This window comes from Somniosus microcephalus, chromosome 24 (assembly GCF_052327205.1).
Source record: "Somniosus microcephalus isolate GS21.2 chromosome 24, FLI_Smic_1.0, whole genome shotgun sequence".
Lineage (NCBI taxonomy): Eukaryota > Metazoa > Chordata > Chondrichthyes > Squaliformes > Somniosidae > Somniosus > Somniosus microcephalus.
The window spans coordinates 62,257,258-62,280,726 of record NC_141010.1 but is presented as its reverse complement, the minus strand read 5'-3'; the positions used below and the strand labels follow the sequence as shown (position 1 = coordinate 62,280,726).

The window sequence follows — 23,469 nt, the reverse complement described above, 5'->3', positions numbered from 1 at the left end:
AGCTAGCCAGTTCATTACAGCTTAAGCTAGCCAGTTCATTACTGCTAGCGTCTGAATCGGACTCCTGTTCGGTCACCTTGTGTACCTTTGCGTATTTTCCTTGCGGTGACTTCTTGTTGCTGGTCTTCTTCGCTGACCTGCATACTCTAGCTATATGTCCAAGCCTACCACAAGTTCTACATTCTTGGTTTTTAAACCAACACTGGTTCTGATCATGCGTTGTCTTTCCACAACGATAACATTTGCCAGAACTCACACCCAATTTGTGTGCACTGAGCTCCGGTGACCGTAGCTGCATTACTGCCGTGCCTCTCGCTGCGGCTTCATGTGCTGCTGCCATAGTGACCGCCTTCTCAAGCGTCAGCTCATTCTCCTCGAGCAGTCGCTTTTGTGTATCCTGTTTAAATAAACCACACACAAATTTGTCTCGAAGTGCCTCTGTCAGTCCCGTTCCAAACTGGCAATATTTCGCTAATTTACGCAATTCCAGCAAATATTCAGCATTGCTTTCATGCTGTAGCTGCCTTCTGTCGTAAAATTTAAATCGTTCCGCTAGCATCAGCGGCGTGGGGTTTAGATGATCTTTCAGGACAGTAACAATCTCATCGAACGTCTTATCCGCCGGTTCATCTGGTGATAACAGGTGTTTCAATTGCCCGTATGTCTTTGCACCCATTAAATTTAATAATGTTAGAGCTTTATCTTGGTCACGAATTTTATTGGCCTTACAATAATTTTTTACTCTTTCAACATATATGGCCCAATCTTCGAGGTCACTATCAAAGGTGCTAATATTCCCGTGTTTAGGCATTGTAGATTTGCAATTTCTCAGATTTTATTTTCTTTACTTGTTATCAAAGATGGCGGCTTCCCGCTCTTGCCGTCGTCCTCCGCCCACAAAATGGCGGTTTTCCCGCGCTTGGCGGTCTTCACCCGTCCCCCGACGCCGTCTCCCTTCAGCCCCCGAGTGCGGCCCTTATCAGCGGATGCGATCGCCCGAGTGCGGCCCTTATCAGCGGATGCGATCGCTGGATCGCGAAGCGGCTCTCGGCTCTTATCAGGAGATGCGATCGCTCTGTTGAAACGCCTCCCGCTTGAAGTGGCTCTCGTGCCCTATTCCTCCAGCTCCCCCAGCCCCGTTCGTGCGGCCAACGCGGTCGACTGCCTGTCGCGTCGCTGCCCGGCTCAGACAACGGCTTACCCACCACCAAGCTGGAGAAGAAGCTGACGGTCGCCGATGGAGGCTCCGAGGTCAGGATGTCTTCCAGTGGGGTGGAGAGGGTGGAAACCTCTCTGCAACGTCCTGGCTGTGGACGAAGCTGCCGTGGAGTGACTGCCGCAGGGTCCGAATCAGACTCGTCGCCAGTGTTAAATCTGTGAGTTGTTCAAGTAATTAATACTCAGACTTAATCAGTAACAATAAAACAGGTCTTTACTGGTTGGAGGTAGGGACTATACGTAGGTCTTTACTTCATGCCCACAGGCGGGAACTGAGGGGAGATCAGTACCCACAGTACTATTTATACCCCTATGGCCAGGAGTGGTACTGCGTATCACTACGCCCTACAAGTAGTGCAGTCCTGTCCATAGGTTCAAAGTAGCACACATATTACATACACAACACCGATCTACCTGCCACTGGAAACTATTTCTCCCTATCTACTCTGTCAAAACCCCTCATAATTTTGAACACCTCAATTAAGTCTCCCTTAGCCTTCTCTGCTCCAAGGAGAACAACCCCAGCGTCTCCAGTCTCTCCACATAACTGAAGTCCCTCATCCCCCGGTACCATTCTAGTAAATCTCTTCTGCACCCTCTCCAACGCCTTGACATCCTTCCTAAAGTGTGGGGCCCAGAATTAGACACAATACTCCAGCTGAGGCCTAACCAGTGATTTGTAAAGATTTACCAGAACTCCCTTGCCTTTGGACTCTACCTATTTATAAAGCCATGGATTCCATATGCTTTTTAACAGACTTATTAACTTGTCCTGTCACCTTCGAAGGTTTGTGTACAAACACCCCAGGTCTCTCTGTTCCTGCACCTCCTTTAAAATTGTACCATTCAGTTAATATTGCCTCTCCCCATTTTTCCTTCCAAAATTAATCACTTCACACTTCTCTGCATTAAACTGCATCTGCCATGTGTCTGACCATTTCATCAGCCTCTCTATATCCATCTGAAGTCTGTTACGATCCTCCTCATTGTTTACTACATTTCCAAGCTTTGTGTCATCTGCAGACTTTGAAATTATGCCCGGTATACCCAAGTCCAGGTCACTGATATACATCAAAAAGTGCAGTGGTTCCAATACCGACCCCTGGGGAACACTGCTGTACACCTCCCTTCAGTCTGAAAAAGAACCGTTCACATTACTCTCTGCTTTCTGTCTCTCAGCCGATTTCGCATCCACGCTGCCACTGTCACTTTAATCCCATGGGCTTGAACAAGTCTGTTATGTGGCACATTACTAAATGCCTTCTAAAAGTCCATATACACAACTCCTCAATCAATTGAGTCCTGAATAGTCACCCCTCCCCCATCTCTTATCATTGAATCATTCATGTCTCCTTGTAAGCAAAGGCTCTTCACTGGGCCTGTCTCTATTCCCACTGCCTCTGCAATTACTATAAACCTGGTCCCATAGACTGTAAGTCATGGCATTGACACTCCAGTATTTCGCAGGAGGGGCACAATCTTTGGTCAGTTTCACTACACTGGGAATTGACAGAATTTCTCTTGATTTGATGTTGTGCTGTCCCAGGATCCAAAGTGACTCCATTAAATGGACATTCCATATAGATACACAGGCGGGCAGTGCCTGCTGGGATTAGCCCACCACCACAGCTGCCTCCAGTGAAATAAATCAAGAGAAAAACTTGCAAACTTGATAGCGAAGCTGACCACGAGTTAGAAAAAGAAGTAGAGATAAAGAAAAGAGAAAAGAAACACTTAGACAGAGAGTAAAGCTCCCTCTACACTGTCCCATCAAATACTCCCAGGGCAGGTACAGCACGGGTTAGATACAGAGTAAAGCTCCCTCTACACTGTTCCATCAAACACTCCCAGGGCAGGTACAGCACGGGTTAGATACAGAGTTAAGCTCCGTCTACACTGTCCCATCAAACTCTTCCAGGGCAGGTACAGCACAGGTTAGATACAGAGTAAAGCTCCCTCTACACTGTCCCATCAAATACTCCCAGGGCAGGTACAGCATGGGTTAGATACAGAGTAAAGCTCCCTCTACACTGTTCCATCAAACACTCCCAGGGCAGGTACAGCACGGGCTAGATACAGAGTAAAGCTCCGTCTACACTGTCCCATCAAACTCTTCCAGGGCTGGTACAGCACGGGTTAGATACAGAGTTAAGCTCCCTCTACACCGTCCCATCAAATACTCCCAGGTCAGGTACAGCACGGGTTAGATACAGAGTAAAGCTCCCTCTACACTGTCCCATCAAACACTCCCAGGGCAGGTACAGCACGGGTTAGATACAGAGTAAAGCTCCCTCTGCACTGTCCCATCAAACACTCCCAGGGCAGGTACAGCACGGGTTAGATACAGAGTAAAGCTCCCTCTGCACTGTCCCATCAAACACTCCCAGGGCAGGTAACAGCACGGGCTCGATTTTAACTCAGGTGTGGGGAATTGTTGGGTTCCCCAAATTTGGTGTTTCCCACACGAATCTGAATGGGTGTGTGAGATTGATGCAATTTTAACTCAATTGGCCAATTGATTTCCAACGTGTGGGAACCCTTGGCAAATGAGTATTTCCAGTCAGAAAGTCGCATAATATGACGTCATTATTGCTGCTGCATTTAGGGTCTGCAACAAGCCTTGCTTCTTCTGCAGGCTGCCAACCTTTTGGCATTTGCTGATACACTGAGCTGGAAGCAGAATGGCAAGAGAAAGACCGAGGTCTGCACCCCGATTCGACGACGTTGCCCTGCAGGCTTTATGAGGGAGCAAGAGCTCACAAGGAGGTGCTCTTCCCATCATCAGGGAGGAAGATGCCTCCCCAGCAGACAAAGGCTGCGTGGCTGCAAGTGGCAGAGGAGGTCAACTCCTTATCGGCTACCCGCAGAACCTGGATACAGTGCAGGAAGAGATTTCATGACCTTCAGCTCACTGGAAAAGTGAGTATGAAGTTCCCATCACCCTCAATCTGATCTCCATTGCCTCTCCTCAGCAGCACTCAGCTTTAGCAATCTCTTCCTCCACATCCCACTTGACACTGACATCCATGCACCCTTACCCATTCCTTCTCTCTCTATGCTCACATTCACCTAACTATTCGACTATGCAGCCCTCACACTCCCTATCACTCTGATGCTATGAAAACAACTGACAACACACAGGGAGGGCCCTTGGTCTTGCCACCGCACCCCATCTTTGCCTCCTTCTAAGCATCTATGCTATGGATTCTCTACACACATGCCTTCATTCTCACTCAAACTCCACTTGTCTCCCTCATTGCAGGAAAAGAGAGCTCACAATAAAAGAGAACGAGCGAGGACAGGAGGAGGGCCACCATCGGTAGCCCACCTCACCCCCTGGGAGGAGGCAGTCCTGGAGATCACAGGAGTGGAGGATGAGGCGCAAGTGGGGGACGGACAGACGGGTGCATCACAGCAAGCTGGTGACAGAATAGTTTTCCATCTCTCTCATTGACATTGCATGAGTCGCTGATAATGATTCTAATGCTATAACAGATGGACTTATGATCATCTGCAATATGCAATGTTCATGTAACCTTGACCTCACATCTCTAACTCTTTCCTTTACTCCCCCACAGGACCATCGAGAGCCTCCGTCCCCACTGTCCAGGAAGAAGAGCCTGAGCTTCCAGACTCCTCAGAGGAATCTGCAACCTCTGAGGGCGCAGCGTCAGCAGAATTCAGCGCACCCAGCACCAGCGCAGACACTCACACCTCGGTGGGACCTTCGGGACATAGAGTAGTGTTGTCACCTGGTGTATCACAGCTCACAAGTGAGCATCAGCAGATTGTAGAGACAAGGACAGCAGTGGAGAGTTCTCGTCGGAGGGCGCAGGACTCTCCCAGCTCGGCTCAGCTGCATGTCGACCCTCTGCCTCTGGGTCCATCCATAAGATCAGTGGAGCTGGAACTCCAGGAACAGATGCAGGAGTCTCTGGCAGGTTTTGTCTCCAGGGTCGATGTGAGTGTGGAGCGAATGAAGGAGTCCATAGCGAACATGAGCAGAGCCTTTGTGGAGTCATTGGCGCATGAACGCATCACCATGGAAAGGATGGCTACCTCCATGGAGGAGATAAGTCGCCAGGGTATGGAAAACACGGTGAGTGTTCATAGTAGAATGACATCTCTTGAGGAGCGATGGGCATCTATTGAACAGAGAAACCAGACCTTCATGGAAGTCCTTCCGAGTAGGGCTGCCAGTGCAGATACAGGTCCCCATGGCCCCCTGATGTGCAGCAAGGTGCTCTCAAGCCACTTCCAAGCGCTGGCCCCTTCTGGCCTGTGCAGCTTCAGGTGGGTGAGCAGCAGCCTGGTGCTCCTGTTGCTGCTGCTGTTGTTCCTGGTTCTGCTGGTGCCGCGGCGGATACTCGAGCTCCTCTAATGCCCAGATGGGAAGGAAATAAATGGCTCCCATGCTTCTGGTATATGCCTCCGTTGAGGAAGCGCTGAGTGAAGGTGGCGAGCGGGGTTTCCCAGGAGGTCACACTGGAGATGTGTGTGAGGCTCCAACCTTCCACAGATTTGGTTAAGCCTGGTAAAAGTTGCCCCAGGCCTGAAACAACAAAGTCCTGTCACCTGTAAATGATGACTGATCAAATCTGTTCTTTAATGGTTGACCTGCAGCTGATAGTCAGCAAGCCAATAGTGCTCACGCCAGGTTTCACAGGCGTGATCCCCACCAGGCGTGTGTTATGTGGGAAAAGGGTTAAAAATGCAAGGGCCTGTTAAAATGGGATTATAAAGGCCAATTATTGCTGATTAAGGGCCTTAAAAGACCAGTCCTGCCTGTTGGAGGCGGGACTGATTCGGGACCATCAGACATGCCTGGGTTAAAATGGCTCGGGGTCGGGAACCAGGCGGGGGGGGGGTCCCGACCCCAGTTTTTGCGATTATAACCCGCCACACACCACAAAGCCCGCCTCATGGCTGAGTTAAATTGACCCCCATGAGATAGACACAGAGTAAAGCTCCCTCTAGACTGTCCCATCAAACACTCCCAGGACAGGCACAGGACGGGTTAGATACAGAGTAAAGCTCCCTCTAGACTGTCCCAACAAACACTCCCAGGACAGGCACAGCACGGGTTAGATACAGAGTAAAGCTCCCTCTACACTGTCCCAACAAACACTCCCAGGGCTGGTACAGCACAGGTTAGATACAGAGTAAAGCTCCCTCTACACTGTCCCATCAAACACTCCCAGGGCAGGTACAGCAGCGGTTAGATACAGAGTAGAGCTCCCTCTACATTGTCCTCATCAAACACTCCCAGGGTAGGTACAGCAGGGGTTAGATACAGAGTAAAGCTCCCTCTACACTGTCCCATCAAACACTCACAGGACAGGCATAGCACGGGTTAGATACAGAGTAAAGCGCTGCAGAGATACAACAGAGACCGCAAGAATATGGCACAAATGAAATGTCATACAGAACAGAGAAGTGCTATCGCTGCGGCAGAACAACACACGACCACAATGATTGCTAGTTCAAAGACAAAGTGTGCAGACAGTGTGGAAAAGTAGGACACATAGCACGAGTCTGCAGGTCGGGAAAGAAAACCAGCAATAAGAAATCTCCAAAAGAAAAGTACAAGAAGGTACATAAGGTGATGGAGAATAGTTCAGATGAACAAAAGAGTGATACCAACTCCGAAAGCAGGGAGCTGAGTTGTCTGAAACTACATAATGTGATAAAAACGGTGGATCACCGAACCATTTGGGTCACTCTCAAGATAGCAGGAGTCCAGGTAAAAATAGAATTGGACACAGGATCAGTCCTAACAGTCATAAACAGAGGGGACTACGAGCGGCTATTCTCACACATACCCTTGAGAGACACAAAAATTATTTTGAAGACGTACACGGGGCAAAAAGTCTACCCCAAAGGAAAAATAAGCGTGACCGTTATATATAACGGTAAGGAAACACCAAAACTAGACCTGTATGTATTGCAAGATGGAGGACCACCATTACTGGGACGTGAATGGATCCGGAAAATACAGCTAGATTGGCATTCCATACAAGCACTGACTGTGGCTGCCAAAAAGGATGACGACGTCACACCTGGGCAACTGTCAAAGATCCTAACCGACGCACAAGAAGTGTTCCAGCAAGGACTCGGAACACTAAAAGGCATGACAGCAACAATTAAAATCGAAGAAAACGCAAGCCCAAAATGTTTTAAGGCCAGACCGGCCATACCTTATGCGATCCGCCCAGCCGTCGAAGCAGAGCTGGAGAGTTTGGAACGTTTAGGAGTACTGTCCAAGGTAGACTGGAGCGAGTGGGCTACGCCCATCGTCCCTGTGATGAAAAAGTCGTTGAGCAGCACGCCTGGGGAACCAAGGAAGGTTTGCATCTGTGGGGACTTTAAGGTAACAGTGAACCCAGTCCTTCACACCGTACAATATCCACTTCCGTGGATTGAAGATATTTTCGCCTCGCTATCTGGAGGGAAACGCTTCACTAAGATTGATCTGGCCCAGGCGTATCTGCAAATGGAGGTAGAAGAAGCATCAAAAAAATACCTCACAATCAACACCCATAAAGGTCTCTACCAATACAACCGGCTGGTATTCGGGGTAGCATCAGCTCCGGCTATTTGGGAAAGGGCAATGGAACGAGTCCTGCAAGGGATCCCAGGGACCCAGTGTTATTTGGACGACATCCTGGTCACGGGCAAAAACGACAGTGATCACCTCGCCAACCTGGAGCAGGTGCTCACTAGATTGAAGGAATATGGGTCCGAGATAACCGCCACAAATGCGAGTTTTTTAAAAAACAGATCTCGTATTGTGGCCACGTTATCGATAAAGAGGGGTTACATAAGTCCCCAGAAAAGATTGAGGCAGTAGGCAAGGCTCCAGCACTGGAAAACGTGTCACAACTGAGGTCGTTCCTCGGGCTGGTAAACTACTACCATAAGTTCTTGCCAAATTTGTCTACAATACTACACCCACTGAACACACTACTGCAAACTGGGGTGCCATGGAAATGGAGTGACGAATGTAAACGAGCTTTCCAGAAGAGCAAAACACTAATCACATCGAAAGAGGTATTGGCCCATTTCAACCCAGCACTACCAATTCAGTTGGCGTGTGATGCGTCACCCTACGGCATTGGAGCGGTGCTGTCGCACAAATTCTCGGATGGCTCAGAGAGGCCAATAGCATTTGCGTCACGATCACTAACCTCAGCCGAGCGTAACTACGCCCAGATTGACAGGGAGGCCCTCAGCCTAGTGTGGGGAGTGAAAAAGTTCAATCACTATCTGCACGGGCAGAAGTTCACCTTGCTGACTGACCACCAGCCCCTTGTCTCCATTTTTAATCCGAAGAAGCGCGTTCTGGTGATGACTGCGCAACGACTACAAAGATGGTCACTTTCTAGGGGTGCACCACTATGAGATTGAATATAAGGGCACGAAACAGCATGGAAATGCTGATGGGCTATCACGCCTGCCACTGCCTACTGCGGAGGAAGCACCAGCAGTGGATCCTGTCGAAATACTTCATTCGACTATAGTTGAATACCTACCGGTAACTAACGCTCGTATAGAAAAGGAGACCCGAAATGACCCGACACTGTCTCGGGTATATGATTTGACGGTGAAGGGATGGCCAGCACATGGCGACTCACTGTTGCCAGCATTCTCGTCAAGAAGAGAACAGCTGTCAGTGTGCCGGGGGACCTTGATGTGTGGATCCCGAGTGGTAATTCCACCCAAGTTAAGGGATAGTGTGCTCAAGGAGCTTCAAGAGGGTCATCTGGGAGGGGTAAAAATGAAAAGCCTTGCCAGGGCTTATGTGTGGTGGCCGGGAATCGATAAACAAATCGAGGACCTGACCAAGAGCTGCTCAGGATGCCAGAAAGTCCAAAATGCACCACCACAGGCCCCTCTACACCCATGGGAGTGGCCCTCATCTCCATGGCAATGGGTGCAAATTGATTTTGCTGGTCCATTCATGGGCTCAATGTTTTTAATAGCTGTGGATGTGCACTCGAAATGGCCTGAGGTCATCAAAATGTCCTCCACCACCACGGAGAAAACTATTGCAGTCCTAGGGACCATTTTTGCCAGGAATGGCTTGCCAGAACAGATTTGCTCCGACAACGGACCACAGTTTGTGTCCGAAGAGTTCCAGAGGTTCTTGAAAAAGAATGGGGTAAGGCATTACACATCCGCCCAGTATCATCCAGCCACAAATGGATTGGCTGAGAGGTTCGTACAAACCTTTAAAAGGCAATAAAGGCTATGTACAATGACAACATTCCGCTGCAGCATAAGGTGGACAATTTCCTGTTCGCCTACTGGAATGCGACACATGCAGTCACCAACCAGGCCCCAGCCATGATGTTCTTTAACCGAAGGTTAAGATCTCGCCTGGATTTGCTCAGACCAAACGTACGAAGAGATGTTGTGAGTAAGCAATTCCAGCACATCCATGAGAAGCCAACAAGCAGCTTCAATGTAGGGCAACCAGTCTTGGCCCGCGACTACCGAACAGAAAAATGGCAGCCAGGAACGATATGCACACGGCAGGGCCCACTAATGTACACAGTGGACGTTGGGGAGTACATCATAAGACGCCATGCTGACCAGATCCTAGAGTCACAGGAACAAGTCAACTCCATGTCTCGCCCACACGTACCTGGTGAGGAGCCCGACGTACTGGTCGCATCTACCTCAGAAACAGTAGCATCGGATGCTGATGACCCAACCGACGACAGGGTGCCAGAATCGCCTCCGCACCAAGAGCGAGACACTCGGGAAAGGCGTTATCCAGAAAGGATCAGGAAGCCTCCCCAAAGACTGAATATATAAATGGACTATTTTCAGAGAACGTTGTATGTTAAAAGTGTTAATTGTAATTAGTTTGATATTTAATTGTTAAATGAGTGTTATGGTACTGTTAATCTAAAAGGGGAGGAATTGTAATGTATATATAGAATGTATATACCTTTAAGGGGGGGAACTACTTTTTACAGCTCATGTATACTGCAGTACCGGCAGTGACCACACCTGTATATAGCACTGAGTAGTAATCTGTACAGTTCAGTTCCAGAGTGAGCCACGTTGAGTAAACACCTGTTGTACCGTTCTCCTGCAGTCTTGTGTCTTATTACTGACGGATACAACAGCTCCCTTTTCACTGTCCCATCAAAACTCCCAGGGCAGGTACAGCATGGGTTGGATACAGAGTAAAGCTCCCTCTACACTGTCCGATCAAACACTCCCAGGGCAGGGACAGCACGGGATAGATACAGAGTAAAGCTGCCTCTACACTGTCGCCATCAAACACTCCCAGGGCAGTGTCAGCACGGCATTAGATACAGAGTAGAGCTCCCTCTACACTGATCCATCAAACACTCCCAGGACAGGTACAGCACGGGTTAGACACAGAGTAAAGCTACCTCTACACTGTCCCCATCAAACACTCCCAGGATAGGTACAGCAGCGGTTAGATACAGAGTAAAGCACCCTCTACACTGTCCCATCAAACACTCCCAGGACAGGTACAGCACCGGTTAGATACAGAGTAAAGCTCTCTCTACACTGTACGATCAAACACTCCCAGGGCAGGGACAGCACGGGTTAGATACAGAGTAAAGCTCCCTCTACACTTTCCACATCAAACACTCCCAGGGCAGCTACAGCCCGGGTTAGATATGGAGTAAAGCTCCCTCTGCACTGTCCCATCAAACACTCCCAGGACAGGTACAGCACGGGTTAGACACAGAGTAAAGCTCCCTCTACACTGTCCCATCAAACACTCCCAGGGCAGGTATAGCATGGGTTAGATACAGAATAAAGCTCCCTCTACACTGTCCCATCAAACACTCCCAGGGCAGGTACAGCACGTGTTAGATACAGAGTAAGGCTCCCTCTACACTGCCCCAGCAAACACTCCCTGGGCAGGTTCAGCATGGGTTAGATACAGAGTAAAGCTCCCTTTACATTGTCCCATCAAAACTCCAGGGCAGGTACAGCATGGGTTGGATACAGAGTAAAGCTCCCTCTACACTGTCCGATCAAACACTCCCAGGGCAGGTTCAGCATGGGTTAGATACAGAATAAAGCTCCCTTTACATTGTCCCATCAAAACTCCAGGGAAGGTATAACACATGTTAGATACAGAGTAAAGCTCCCTCTACACTGTCCCATCAAACACTCCCAGGGCAGTGTCAGCACAGCTTTAGATACAGAGTAATGCTCCCTCTACACTGTTCAAATCAAACACTCCCAGGGCAGCTACTGCCCGGGTTTGATACAAAGTAAAGCTCCCTCTACACTGCCCCATCAAACACTCCAAGGGCAGGTACAGCACGGGTTATATACAGAGTAAAGCTCCCTCTACACTGTCCCATCAAACACTCCCAGGGAAGGTACAGCTTGGGTTAGATACAGAGTAAAGCTCCCTCTGCACTGTCCCATCAAACACTCCCAGGACAGGTACAGCATGAGTTGGACAGAGCGTAAAGCTCCCTCTACACTGTCCCATCAAACACTCCCAGGGAAGGTACAGCTTGGGTTTGATACAGAGCAAAGCTCCCTCTACAATGTCCCATCAGGTAGAGAGTAAAACACCCTCTACACTGTCTCATCAAACACTCACAGGGCAGGTACAGCACGGGTTAGATACAGAGTAAAGCTCTCTCTACACTGTCCCAGCAAACACTCCCAGGGCAGGTACAGCATGGGTTAGATACAGAGTAAAGCTCCCTCTACTCTGTCCCATCAAACACTCCTACGGCAAGTTCTGCATGGGTTAGATACAGAGTAAAGCTCCCTTTTCATTGTCCCATCAAAACTCCGAGGGCAGGTACAGCATGGGTTAGATACAGAGTAAAGCTCCCTCTACACTGTCCCATCAAACACTCCCAGGGCAGTGTCAGCACGGCGTTAGATACAGAGTAAAGCACTCTCTACACTGTCCCATCAAACACTCCTGCGGCAAGTTCAGCATGGGTTAGGTACAGAGTAAAGCTCCCTTTTCATTGTCCCATCAAAACTCCCAGGGCAGGTACAGCATGGGTTAAATACAGAGTAAAGCTCCCTCTACACTGTCCCATCAAATACTCCCAGGTCAGGTACAGCACGGGTTAAATACAGAGTAAAGCTCCCTATACACTGTCCCATCAAACACTCCCAGGGCAGGTACAGCACGGGGTTAGATACAGAGTAAAGCTCTCTCTACACTGTCCCAGCAAACACTCCCAGGGCAGGTACAGCACGGGTTATATACAGAGTAAAGCTCCCTCTACACTGTCCCATCAAACACTACCAGGACAGGTCTGTGGTAAACCACTTTTATCGTTCACTATCGTTACACTATAGTTATCACTGTTATATCGTTACTCTATGGTTATCACTGTTCACACTGTTGTATCACTATATGAGGTCGCCTCTTGTCACACTGTTATACCTGGGCTGACCACTGCTGACTCCGCCCATGGCTCCACCTACCTGCCCAGGTATAAAGGTGGTCGACTGGCTGGTATTCCTCCTTGTTGGATCCGATCACCCACGAGGGTGGGCTCTGTTATTTAGCCAATAAAAACCTATAGTTACTTTCTTAACTCGTCGCTTTTCATTGGATGAATTGATAAGTATATCAATTTTATTGGCTAAATAACAGAGCCCACCCTCGTGGGTGATCGGATCCAACATGGGTTAGATACAGAGTAAAGCTCCCTCTACACTGTCCCATCAAACACTTCCAGGGCAGGTACAGCACGGGTTAGATACAGAGTAAGGCTCCCTCTACATTGTCCCATCAAACACTCCCAGGGAAGGTACAGCACCGGTTAGGCAGAGAGTAAAGCTCCCTCTACACTGTCTCATCAAACAGTTCCAGGGCAGGTACAGCATGGGTTAGATACAGAGTAAAGCTCCCTCTACACTGTCGCCATCAAACACTCCCAGGGCAGAGTCAGCACGGCGTTAGATATAGAGTAAAGCTCCCTCTACACTGTCCCATCAAACACTCCCAGGGCAGCTACAGCCTGGGTTAGATACAGAGCTTTGTGCATTGAGTGCTGCTGGAGTTTTGGTAAGTGGGAGAAAAATCATTTAAGTGTATTTTGTGAATTTTAGTGTGTTAAAAAGTCAATTATTTGAAGTAAGTTAAATTTTTTAAGGGTATATTAAACTATTGGGCAGTTTAAACCGGAAGTAGAATCCGGGTATAAAAGGGGCGGGGCTAGTGCTGTGCACGGAGTGCTTTGTGCATTGACTGCTGCTGGAGTTTTGGTAAGTGGGAGAGTTCAGGCAAGTGGGAGGTGAGGGTGTGTTTTTTGCTCTGTTTTTTCCCCCACTCCCAGGCTTAGACAGCGCTGCGGAAGCAGAGCAGCGAGACGAGTCAACCAAACAGGCCCCACAGACAGTATTCAAGGAGGAGGTTGATGATCAGCTGGTTGGTTGGTTTTCTTCCTTCTCTTTTATACCTTTAAGTTGGTAAGTCCTATTGAATAGTGGTGTGTTATTATCATCTATATCCGGGCAGGGTCTTCATAACTAATAATATGAAATTTAATTAATTATATAGAATGGAGCAGGATATGTATTACTGTTGCGAGATGTGGGAGCCGGTGGACCCCATTGAGGCTCACGGTGATTACATCTGCGACAAGTGTTTGCTGCTAGAGGAACTCAAGTTCCATGTTATGGAGCTTGAGACCGAGCTTCTGACACTGCGACACATCAGGAAGGGGGAGAAGTTCCTGGACTCTATGTATCAGGAGGTGGTCACACCTATGAAATTAATTAATGCAGATGTAATCCGTGGTCAGGGACAGGACGGTGTGACTATGAGTGAGGCAGGTACTGGGATTCAGGAGATAGTGTGGATGGAACCGCAGGCCTTGCTCTTGTCAAGCAGGATCGAGGTTCTTACTCCCTGTGAGGGCGGGAGCGGGGACTGCAGGGAGGATGAGCAACCTGGCCACAGCACCGTGGTACAGGGGGCCATTCAAGTGGAGGGAGTAAAAAGAAATGTTGTAGTGGTAGAGGATAGTATTATTAGGGGGATAGATAGGGTTCTCTGCAGTCAAGAGCAGGAGTCCCGAAGGCTGTGTTGCCTGCCCGGTGCCAGGGTTAAGGACATCTCTTCTGGGCTGGAAAGAAACTTGGAGTGGGAGGGGGAGGATCCAGTTGTTGCGGTCCATGTTGGTACAAACGACGTAGATAGGACAAGGAAGATGGTTCTGTTAAAGGAGTATGAGCAGCTAGGAGTCAAATTAAAAAACAGAACCTCAAGGGTAATAATCTCTGGGTTATTACCTGAGCCACGAGCGAATTTGGCTAGGATAAATAAAATTAAAGAGTTAAATGCATGGCTCAAAGACTGGTGTGGGAGAAATGGGTTTTGCTTCTTGGGACATTGGCACCAGTACTGGGACAGGAGGGAGCTGTTCCGTTGGGACGGACTCCACTTGGCCAGTGCTGGGACTAGAGTCCTGGCAAATCATATAACTAGGGCTGTAGAGAGGGCTTTAAACTAATTAGTGGGGGGGAGGTTTCTAGAGAGCAAATAATAGAAATGACAACGGAGAAGGTCATAGACTTAGGTAGCAGTGGGGGAATTAAAAAACGGAACATGTCAGGAAGGGACAGAAGGTATGGAGTAAAAGGTAAAGTACTAAAAGGGGAAGAAACAGGAACTAAGTGTCACAAAACATTTTTGAAAGTTCTTTATCTGAATGCACGTAGCATTCGTAACAAAATGAATGAGTTAATGGCACAAATAACTACATATGGGTATGATCTTGTGGCCATTACAGAAACATGGCTGCAGGGTGACCATGACTGGGAATTAAACATACCAGGTTATTTAACAATCAGGAAGGACAGGCAGGAAGGGAGGGGAGGTGGGGTGGCTATGTTAATAAAGGAAGGAATCACTATCATACAGAGAAATGATATTGGGTCAAAGGAGCAGGATAGTGAAACAGTTTGGGTGGATATAAGGAATAATAAGGGGAAAAAAACACTAGTGGGCGTAGTCTATAGGCCTCCGAACAGTTGCAACTCTGTTGGATGGAGTATTAATCAGGAAATAGTTGAGGCTTGTAATAAGGGAACAGCTATAATTATGGGGGATTTTAATTATCATATTAACTGGACAAATCAAATTGGGCAGAGCAGCCTTGAGGATGAGTTCATTGAGTGTATTAGGGATGGGTTTCTTGAGCAGTATGTAAATGAACCGACCAGGGGGCAAGCAACTTTAGATTTGGTCCTGTGTAATGAGACAGGATTAATTAAAAATGTCCTAGTAAAGGATCCCCTTGGAATGAGTGACCATAACATGGTTGAATTCCATATTCAATTAGAGGGGGAGAAGGTTGGAGCTCAAACAAGCGTGCTAAGCTTGAATAAAGGAGACTATGAAGGTATCAGAGCGGAATTGATTAGAGTGGACTGGGAAAATAGATTAAAGGGTAAGATGGTACATGATCAGTGATGTACATTTAAGGAGTTATTTTACAACTTCCAAAAAATATATATTCCACTGAGGAAAAAAGGGTGTAAAAGAAAAGATAGCCATCCGTGGCTAAGTAAAGTAATTAAGGAAAGTATCTGACTAAAAACAAGAGCATATAAGGTAGCCAAATCTAGTGGGAGGATAGAAGACTGGGAAGTCTTTAAAGGACAGCAAAAAATAACTAAAAGATTGATTAAGAAAGGGAAGATAGATTATGACAGTAAATTAGCAAAAAATATAAAAACAGATAGCAAAAGTTTCTATAGTTAAATAAAAAGAAAAAGGGGGGCTAAAGTAAATGTTGGGCCCTTAGAGGATGAGACCGGGAAATTGATGGTGGGAAACATGGAGATGGCAAAAACCCTGAACAAATATTTTGTATCAGTCTTTACGGTAGAGGATACAAAGAATATCCCAACACTGGACAAACAGGGGGCTCGAGGGGGGAAGGAGCTAAATGCGATTAAAATCACTAAGGAAGTGGTACTTGGTAAAATAATGGGACTCAAGGCGGATAAATCCCCTGGACCTGATGGCTTACATCCTAGGGTCTTGAGGGAAGTGGCGTTAGGGATTGTGGATGCATTGGTAATAATTTTCCAAAACTCCCTGGACTCAGCAAAGGTCCCGGCAGATTGGAAAACTGCTAATGTAACACCCTTATTTAAAAAGGGTAGTAGGCAGAAGGCTGGAAACTATAGGCCTGTTAGCCTAACATCTGTGGTTGGTAAAATGTTAGAGTCCATTATTAAGGAGACAGTAACGGGACATTTGGATAAACATAATTTAATTGGACAAACTCAGTATGGTTTCATGAAGGGGAAGTCCTGTTTGACAAATTTGCTTGAGTTCTTTGAGGAAGTAACATACAGGGTGGACAAAGGGGATCCAGTGGTGTATTTAGACTTCCAAAAGGCATTTGACAAGGTGCCACACAAAAGATTATTGCTCAAGATAAAAAGTCACGGGATTGGGGGTAATATTCTGGCATGGGTGGAGGATTGGCTCTCTAACAGAAAGCAGAGAGTTGGGATAAATGGTTCGTTCTCAGACTGGCAATCAGTAACTAGTGGTGTTCCGCAGGGGTCAGTGCTGGGTCCCCAACTCTTTACAATCTATATTAACGATTTGGAGGAGGGGACCGAGTGTAACATATCAAAGTTTGCAGATGATACAAAGATGGGACGGAAAGTAGTGAGTGAGGAGGACATAAAAAACCTGCAAAGGGACATAGACAGGTTAAGTAAGTGGGCAGAGATTTGGCAGATGGAATACAATACTGGAAAGTGTGAGGTTATGCACTTTGGCAGGAAAAATCATAGAGCAAGTTATTACCTTAATGGCAAGAAACTGGAAAGTACTGTAGTACAAAGGGATCTGGGGGTCCTGGTGCACGAAACTCAAAAAGTTAGTATGCAGGTGCAGCAAGTGATCAAGAAGGCCAATGGAATGTTGGCTTTTTTTGCTAGGGGGATAGAATATAAAAACAGGGAGGTATTGCTGCAGTTGTACAAGGTATTGGTGAGACCGCACCTGGAATACTGCATACAGTTTTGGTGTCCATACTTAAGAAAAGACATACTTGCTCTTGAGTCAGTACAAAGAAGGTTCACTCGGTTAATCCCGGGGATGAGGGGGTGGTCATATGAGGAGAGGTTGAGTAGATTGGGACTCTACTCATTGGAGTTCAGAAGAATGAGAGGCGATCTTATTGAAACATATAAGATTGTGAAGGGGCTTGATCGGGTGGATGCGGTGAGGATGTTCCCAATGATGGGTGAAACTAGAACTAGGGGGCATAATCTTAGAATAAGGGGCTGCTCTTTCAAAACTGAGATGAGGAGAAACTTCTTCACTCAGAGGATGGTAGGTTTGTGGAATTTGCTGCCCCAGAAAGCTGTGGAAGCTACATCATTAAATAAATTTAAAACAGAAATAGATAGTTTCTTAGAAGTAAAGGGAATTAAGGGTTACGGGGAGCGGGCAGGAAATTGGACATGAGTCTAGGTTCGGAATGGTCATGGCCCTGTGGGTAGTGGAGTGGGCCCAGGGGCCGTGTAGCCTGGTTCTGCTCCTACTTCTTGTGTTCTAATTCTGTGTTAGATTTCAGGAGATGGTTTTATTCCTGTTCCTGGCTGGGTGGAGATCGCCTTTACAGAAGGTAAGTACTGTAGAAAATATAGGGACAGAGTGATCTCCTGGACGAATTTCGATCGCCTAGATGGGTCGGGGAGGAATTTCCCAGATTTTTCCTCCCAAATTGGCCATTGGGTTTTTTATCTGGTTTTTCGCCTCTCCCGGGAGATCACATGGGTTCGGGTGGATGGAGAAGGGTAGAAGATTTGAGGTTAGGATCAGATCAGCCATGATCTTATTGAATGGTGGAGCAGGCTCGAGGGGCCGATTGGCCTACTCCTGCTCTTATTTCTTATGTTCTTATGTTCTTATGTAAAGCTCCCTCTACACTGTCCCATCAAACACTCCCATGGCAGATTCAGCATGTCTTAGATACAGAGTAAAGCTTACTTTACATTGACCCATCAAAACTCCAGGGCAGGTACAGCATGGGTTAGACACAGAGAAAAGCTCCCTCTACGCTGTCCCATCAAACACTCCCAGGACAGGTACAACATGGGTTAGACACAGTGTAAAGCTCCCTCTACACTTTTGCACCAAACACTCCCAGGAGAGGTATAGCATGGGTTAGATACAGAGTAAAGCACCCTCTACACTGTCCCATCAAACACTCCCAGGACAGGTACAGCACGGGTTAGATACAGAGTAAAGCTCTTTCTACACTGTCCCGTCAAACTCCCCCTGGGCTGGTACAGCACGGGGTTAGATAAAGAGTAAAGCTCGCTCTACACTGTCCAAGCAAACTCTCCCAGGGCAAGTACAGCACAGGTTTGATACAGAGTAAAGCTCCCTCTACACTGTCCCATCAAACACTCCCAGGGCAGGTACAGCACGGGTTAGATACAGAGTAATGCTCCCTCTACACTGTCCCATCAAACACTCCCAGGGCAGGTACAGCACGGGTTAGATACAGAGTAAAGCTCCCTCTACACTGTCCCATCAAACACTTCCAGGTCAGGTACAGCACAGGTTACATAGAGAGTAAAGCTCCCTCTGCACTGTCCCATCAAACACTCCCAGGGCAGGTACAGCACGGGGTTAGATACAGAGTAAAGCTCTCTCTACACTGTCCCAGCAAACACTCCCAGGGCAGGTACAGCACGGGTTAGATATAGAGTAATGCTCCCTCTACACTGTCCCAGCAAACTCTCCCACGGCAGGTACAGCACAGGTTGTATACAGAGTAAAGCTCACTCTACACTGTCCCATCAGGTAGAGAGTAAAACACCCTCTACACTGTCGCGTCAAACACTCTCAGGGCAGGTACACACGGGGTTAGATACAGAGTAAAGCTCTCTCTGCACTGTCCCAGCAAACACTCCGAGGGCAGGTACAGCACAAGTTAGATACAGAGTAAAGCTCCCTCTACACTGTCCCATCAAACACTCCCAGTGCAGGTACAGCACGGGTTAGATAGAGAGTAAAGCTCCCTCTACACTGTCCCCTCAAACACCCCTAGGGCAGGTACAGCACGGGTTAGATACAGAGTAAAGCTCCCTCTACACTGTCCCCATCAAACACTCCCAGGGCAGGTACCGCACGGGTTAGATACAGAGTAAAGCTCCCTCTACACTGTCCCATCAGGTAGAGAGTAAAACACCCTCTACACTGTCCCATCAAACACTCCCAGGGCAGGTACAGCACAGGTTAGATACAGAGTAAAGCTCCCTCTACACTGTCCCGTCAAACACTCCCAGGGCAGGTACAGCACGGGGTTAGATACAGAGTAAAGCTCTCTCTACACTGTCCCAGCAAACACTCCCAGGGCAGGTACAGCACGGGTTAGATACAGAGTAAAGCTCCCTCTACACTGTCCAAGCAAACTCTCCCAGGGCAGGTACAGCACTGGTTTGATACAGAGTAAAGCTCCCTCTACACTGTCCCATCAAACACTCCCAGGGCAGGTACAGTATGGGTTAGATACAGAGTAAAGCTCCCTCTACACTGTCCTATCAAACACTCCCAGGGCAGGTACAGCACGGGGTTAGATACAGAGTAAAGCTCCCTCTACACTGTCCTATCAAACACTCCCAGGGCAGGTACACCACGGGTTAGATACAGAGTAAAGCTCTCTTGCGGTCAATTGAAATAAAAATGGGGGTAGATGTAAAACAGGCTGCCGACTCACTAGCACTCCTTTTACTCTATCGCACAATGTCAACATCTCACACAGTCTGGGTTTTCCCCTCCCACCCCTAAGTAGTTTAGGAGGGAAAGGGTAGACACTCAGCCACAAGCGATGGTTTATTGGAGCTGGAGTCAGACCCCTCCTAGCTGGGTTAGACTAGCATCGTCGCAGGCTTGTGTGCAGGAGGCTATTGGGACTGGGCCCAGAGAGGGAGAATCACACATTGAAGCAAACAAGCTTATAACAGCAGAGCAACTGAGATGAAGATCGTTATTATTTCAGGTAGATTAGTTTATAGAGACAGTTTGGAAGAGCTATATATGACAATGTATTGATAAAGAAACAGAGATATAAATAGGTAAGAGAAAGACCGAGATAGAAAGATGTATAAATAAAATCAGGGAGAGAGACCAGGAAAGATGGATATTTCTGTACGGATCATCCATTGGGTTTCAGCTTGCCTTTGTTAGGACCCTCATCAAAGAAAGTAAACAAAAATCTTATAGCTAATGAAGTACTTTTGAAGTGTGATCACTGTTGTAATGTCATTATGATGTGACATTGAGAATCACGACTCAAAGCCCCATTTACTGAGTGACCCCTGTGTCCCATCCACCCTGGTCAGCCCCTGTACTGCATGGGCACTGCCCGCTCCCCATGATGTTACTAAACACAAGGTCACCTTCACAGGGCTGCAACCAGTAACCCAGCACCCTGATATAATCTCAACAATGCAGTGTGGAGTCTGACTTCATTTCCTCCATTTCAAGAGGCATCCATAGATCCTGTCCACATCTCAGGTGTGTCCACGGTCCAGAGTCCAGAGCTCAGTATCAAGAGACCAGTGTCCAGTGTCCCATGCCCCATGTTCCATGTTCCATGTCCCGTGTCCAGAGCCCAGTGTCCAGAGTCCGGAGTCCCGTGCCCCATGTCCAGTGTCCAGTGTCCAGAGCCAAGCATCCAGAGCCCAGAGTCCAGAGACCTGTGTCCCATGTCCAGAGACCAGTGTCCAGAGCCCAGCGTCCAGAGCCCAGTGTCCAGCATCCAGAGTCCAGTGTCCTGTGTCCAGAGCCCAGTGTCCAGAGCCAAGCGTCCAGAGGCCAGAGACCTGTGTCCCATGTCCAGAGCCCAGCGTCCAGAGCCCAGCGTCCAGTGTCCCGCGTCCAGAGCCCAGTGTCCAGAGACCTGTGTCCCATGTCCAGAGACCACTGTCCAGAGTCCAGTGTCCAGCATCCAGAGTCCCATGTCCCGTGTCCAGAGCCCAGTGTCCAGTGTCCCGTGTCCAGAGCCCAGTGTCCAGAGCCCAGTGTCCAGAGCCCAGTGTCCAGAGCCCAGTGTCCAGAGCCCAGTGTCCAGAGCCCAGTGTCCAGAGCCCAGTGTCCAGAGCCCAGTGTCCAGAGACCTGTGTCCAGAGACTTGTGTCCAGAGACCTGTGTCCCATGTCCAGAGACCACTGTCCAGAGTCCAGCGTCCAGCATCCAGAGTCCTGTGTCCCATGTCCCGTGTCCAGCGTCCCATGTCCCGAGCCCAGTGTCCCGAGCCCAGAGACCAGAGCCCAGAGTCCTGTGTCCCATGTCCCATGTCCAGTGTCCCATGTCCAGTGTCCCATGTCCAGTGTCCAGAGCCCAGTGTCCAGTGTCCAGAGCCCAGTGTCCAGAGCCCAGTGTCCAGAGCCCAGTGTCCAGAGCCCAGTGTCCAGAGCCCAGTGTCCAGAGTCCAGAGTCCAGAACCCAGTGTCCAGAGCCCAGTGTCCAGAGCCCAGTGTCCAGAGCCCAGTGTCCAGAGACCTGTGTCCAGAGACCTGTGTCCAGAGACCTGTGTCCAGAGACCTGTGTCCCATGTCCAGAGACCACTGCCCAGAGTCCAGTGTCCAGCATCCAGAGTCCTGTGTCCCATGTCCCGCGTCCAGCGTCCCATGTCCCGAGCCCAGTGTCCCGAGCCCAGGGTCCAGAGTCCTGTGTCCCATGTCCAGTGTCCAGAGCCCAGTGTCCAGAGCCCAGTGTCCAGAGCCCAGTGTCCAGAGCCCAGTGTCCAGAGCCCAGTGTCCAGAGTCCAGAGCCCAGTGTCCAGAGCCCAGTGTCCAGAGTCGTGTCCAGAGCTCAGAGCCCAGTGTCCAGAGCCCAGTGTCCAGAGCCCAGAGTCCAGAGTCCTGTGTCCAGAGCTCAGAGCCCAGTGTCCAGAGCCCAGTGTCCAGAGACCAGAGTCCAGAGTCCTGTGTCCAGAGCTCAGAGTCCAGATTCCAGTGTCCAGAGCTCAGAGCCCAGTGTCCAGAGCCCAGTGTCCAGAGTCCAGTGTCCAGATTCCAGTGTCCAGAGCCCAGTGTCAAGAGATCAGAGCCCAGTGTCCAGAGCCCAGTGTCCAGAGCCCAGTGTCCAGAGCCCAGTGTCCAGAGCTCAGAGCCCAGTGTCCAGAGCCCAGAGTCCAGAGCTCAGAGCCCAGTGTCCAGAGCCCAGAGTCCAGATTCCAGTGTCCAGAGCTCAGAGCCCAGTGTCCAGAGCCCAGTGTCCAGAGCCCAGTGTCCAGAGCTCAGAGCCCAGTGTCCAGAGCCCAGTGTCCAGAGCCCAGTGTCCAGAGCCCAGAGTCCAGTGTCCTACCTGAGAAGAGTTGAAGAGCATCTCATAATGCATTTGGATCTGCCAAAGTGTCCCGGACACATCAGTGTATGGCATTGCCATGAACACCACATAATGGACCCCAAAGAGAGGCATGAGGACAAGAGTAGACTTCAGCAGCTTCCTGTAAATAACACAAAACAGATTGAATGACAGAGTGAGCAATGGACTGGCAAAGTGAGTCACACCCTGAGCGGGAGCTGTAGCTTTCATCATCGCTCAAGGAGCCCAGAATCCAGATGTGTGTGGGGGGGGGTGTGGGGGTGTGGTGGGCGGGGGTGGGTGTATATCAGTGTATATGGCTGCCTGTGGGTGGTTATGAATCTGTGAGTGTGTATATATTTTAGGGTGACAGTCTGTGTGGAATAGATTGAATGCTGCAGCGACACTTTAGCCCCGTCGAATGGGCGGAATACTGTCCCAACTCAGAGGTTTTAACACCATCCTGTCATTGAACGATCTGTGGCCCCCATCCTGTCATTGGACGATCTGTGGCCCCCGTCCTGTCATTGGATAATCTGTGGCCCCCGTCCTGTCATTGGACAATCTGTGGCCCCCGTCCTGTCATTGGACGATTGTGGCCCCCGTCCTGTCATTGGACGATCTGTGGCACTCGTCCTGTCCCTGCTGTATCGATTACTAAATCCAAATCCTGGTCTCGGTTGATGGTCGTTCGATGGTCGGTCGATGGTCTCGGTCGATGGTCGGTCGATGGTCTTGGTCGATGGTCTCGGTCGATGGTCTCGGTCGATGGTCTCGGTCGATGGTCTCGGTCGATGGTCTCGGTCGATGGTCTCGGTCGATGGTCTCGGTAGATGGTCAGTCGATGGTCTCGGTCGATGGCCGGTCGATGGTCTCGGTCGATGGTCTCGGTCGATGGTCTGGGTCGATGG

The 23,469-nt window shown here is 48.9% G+C and overlaps 1 protein-coding gene across 1 annotated transcript in view; it reads right to left on the bottom strand.

Moving 5' to 3' along the window:
* The window catches only part of LOC147101509 (parathyroid hormone/parathyroid hormone-related peptide receptor-like), a 169,855-nt gene that overhangs the window by 15,992 nt on the left and 130,394 nt on the right, over positions 1 to 23,469 (bottom strand). Inside the window, exon 9 of the mRNA XM_085966659.1 lies at positions 22,559 to 22,700. Coding sequence (XP_085822785.1) covers positions 22,559 to 22,700 — 142 coding nt within the window. The remainder of the gene's footprint in view (positions 1 to 22,558; positions 22,701 to 23,469) is intronic.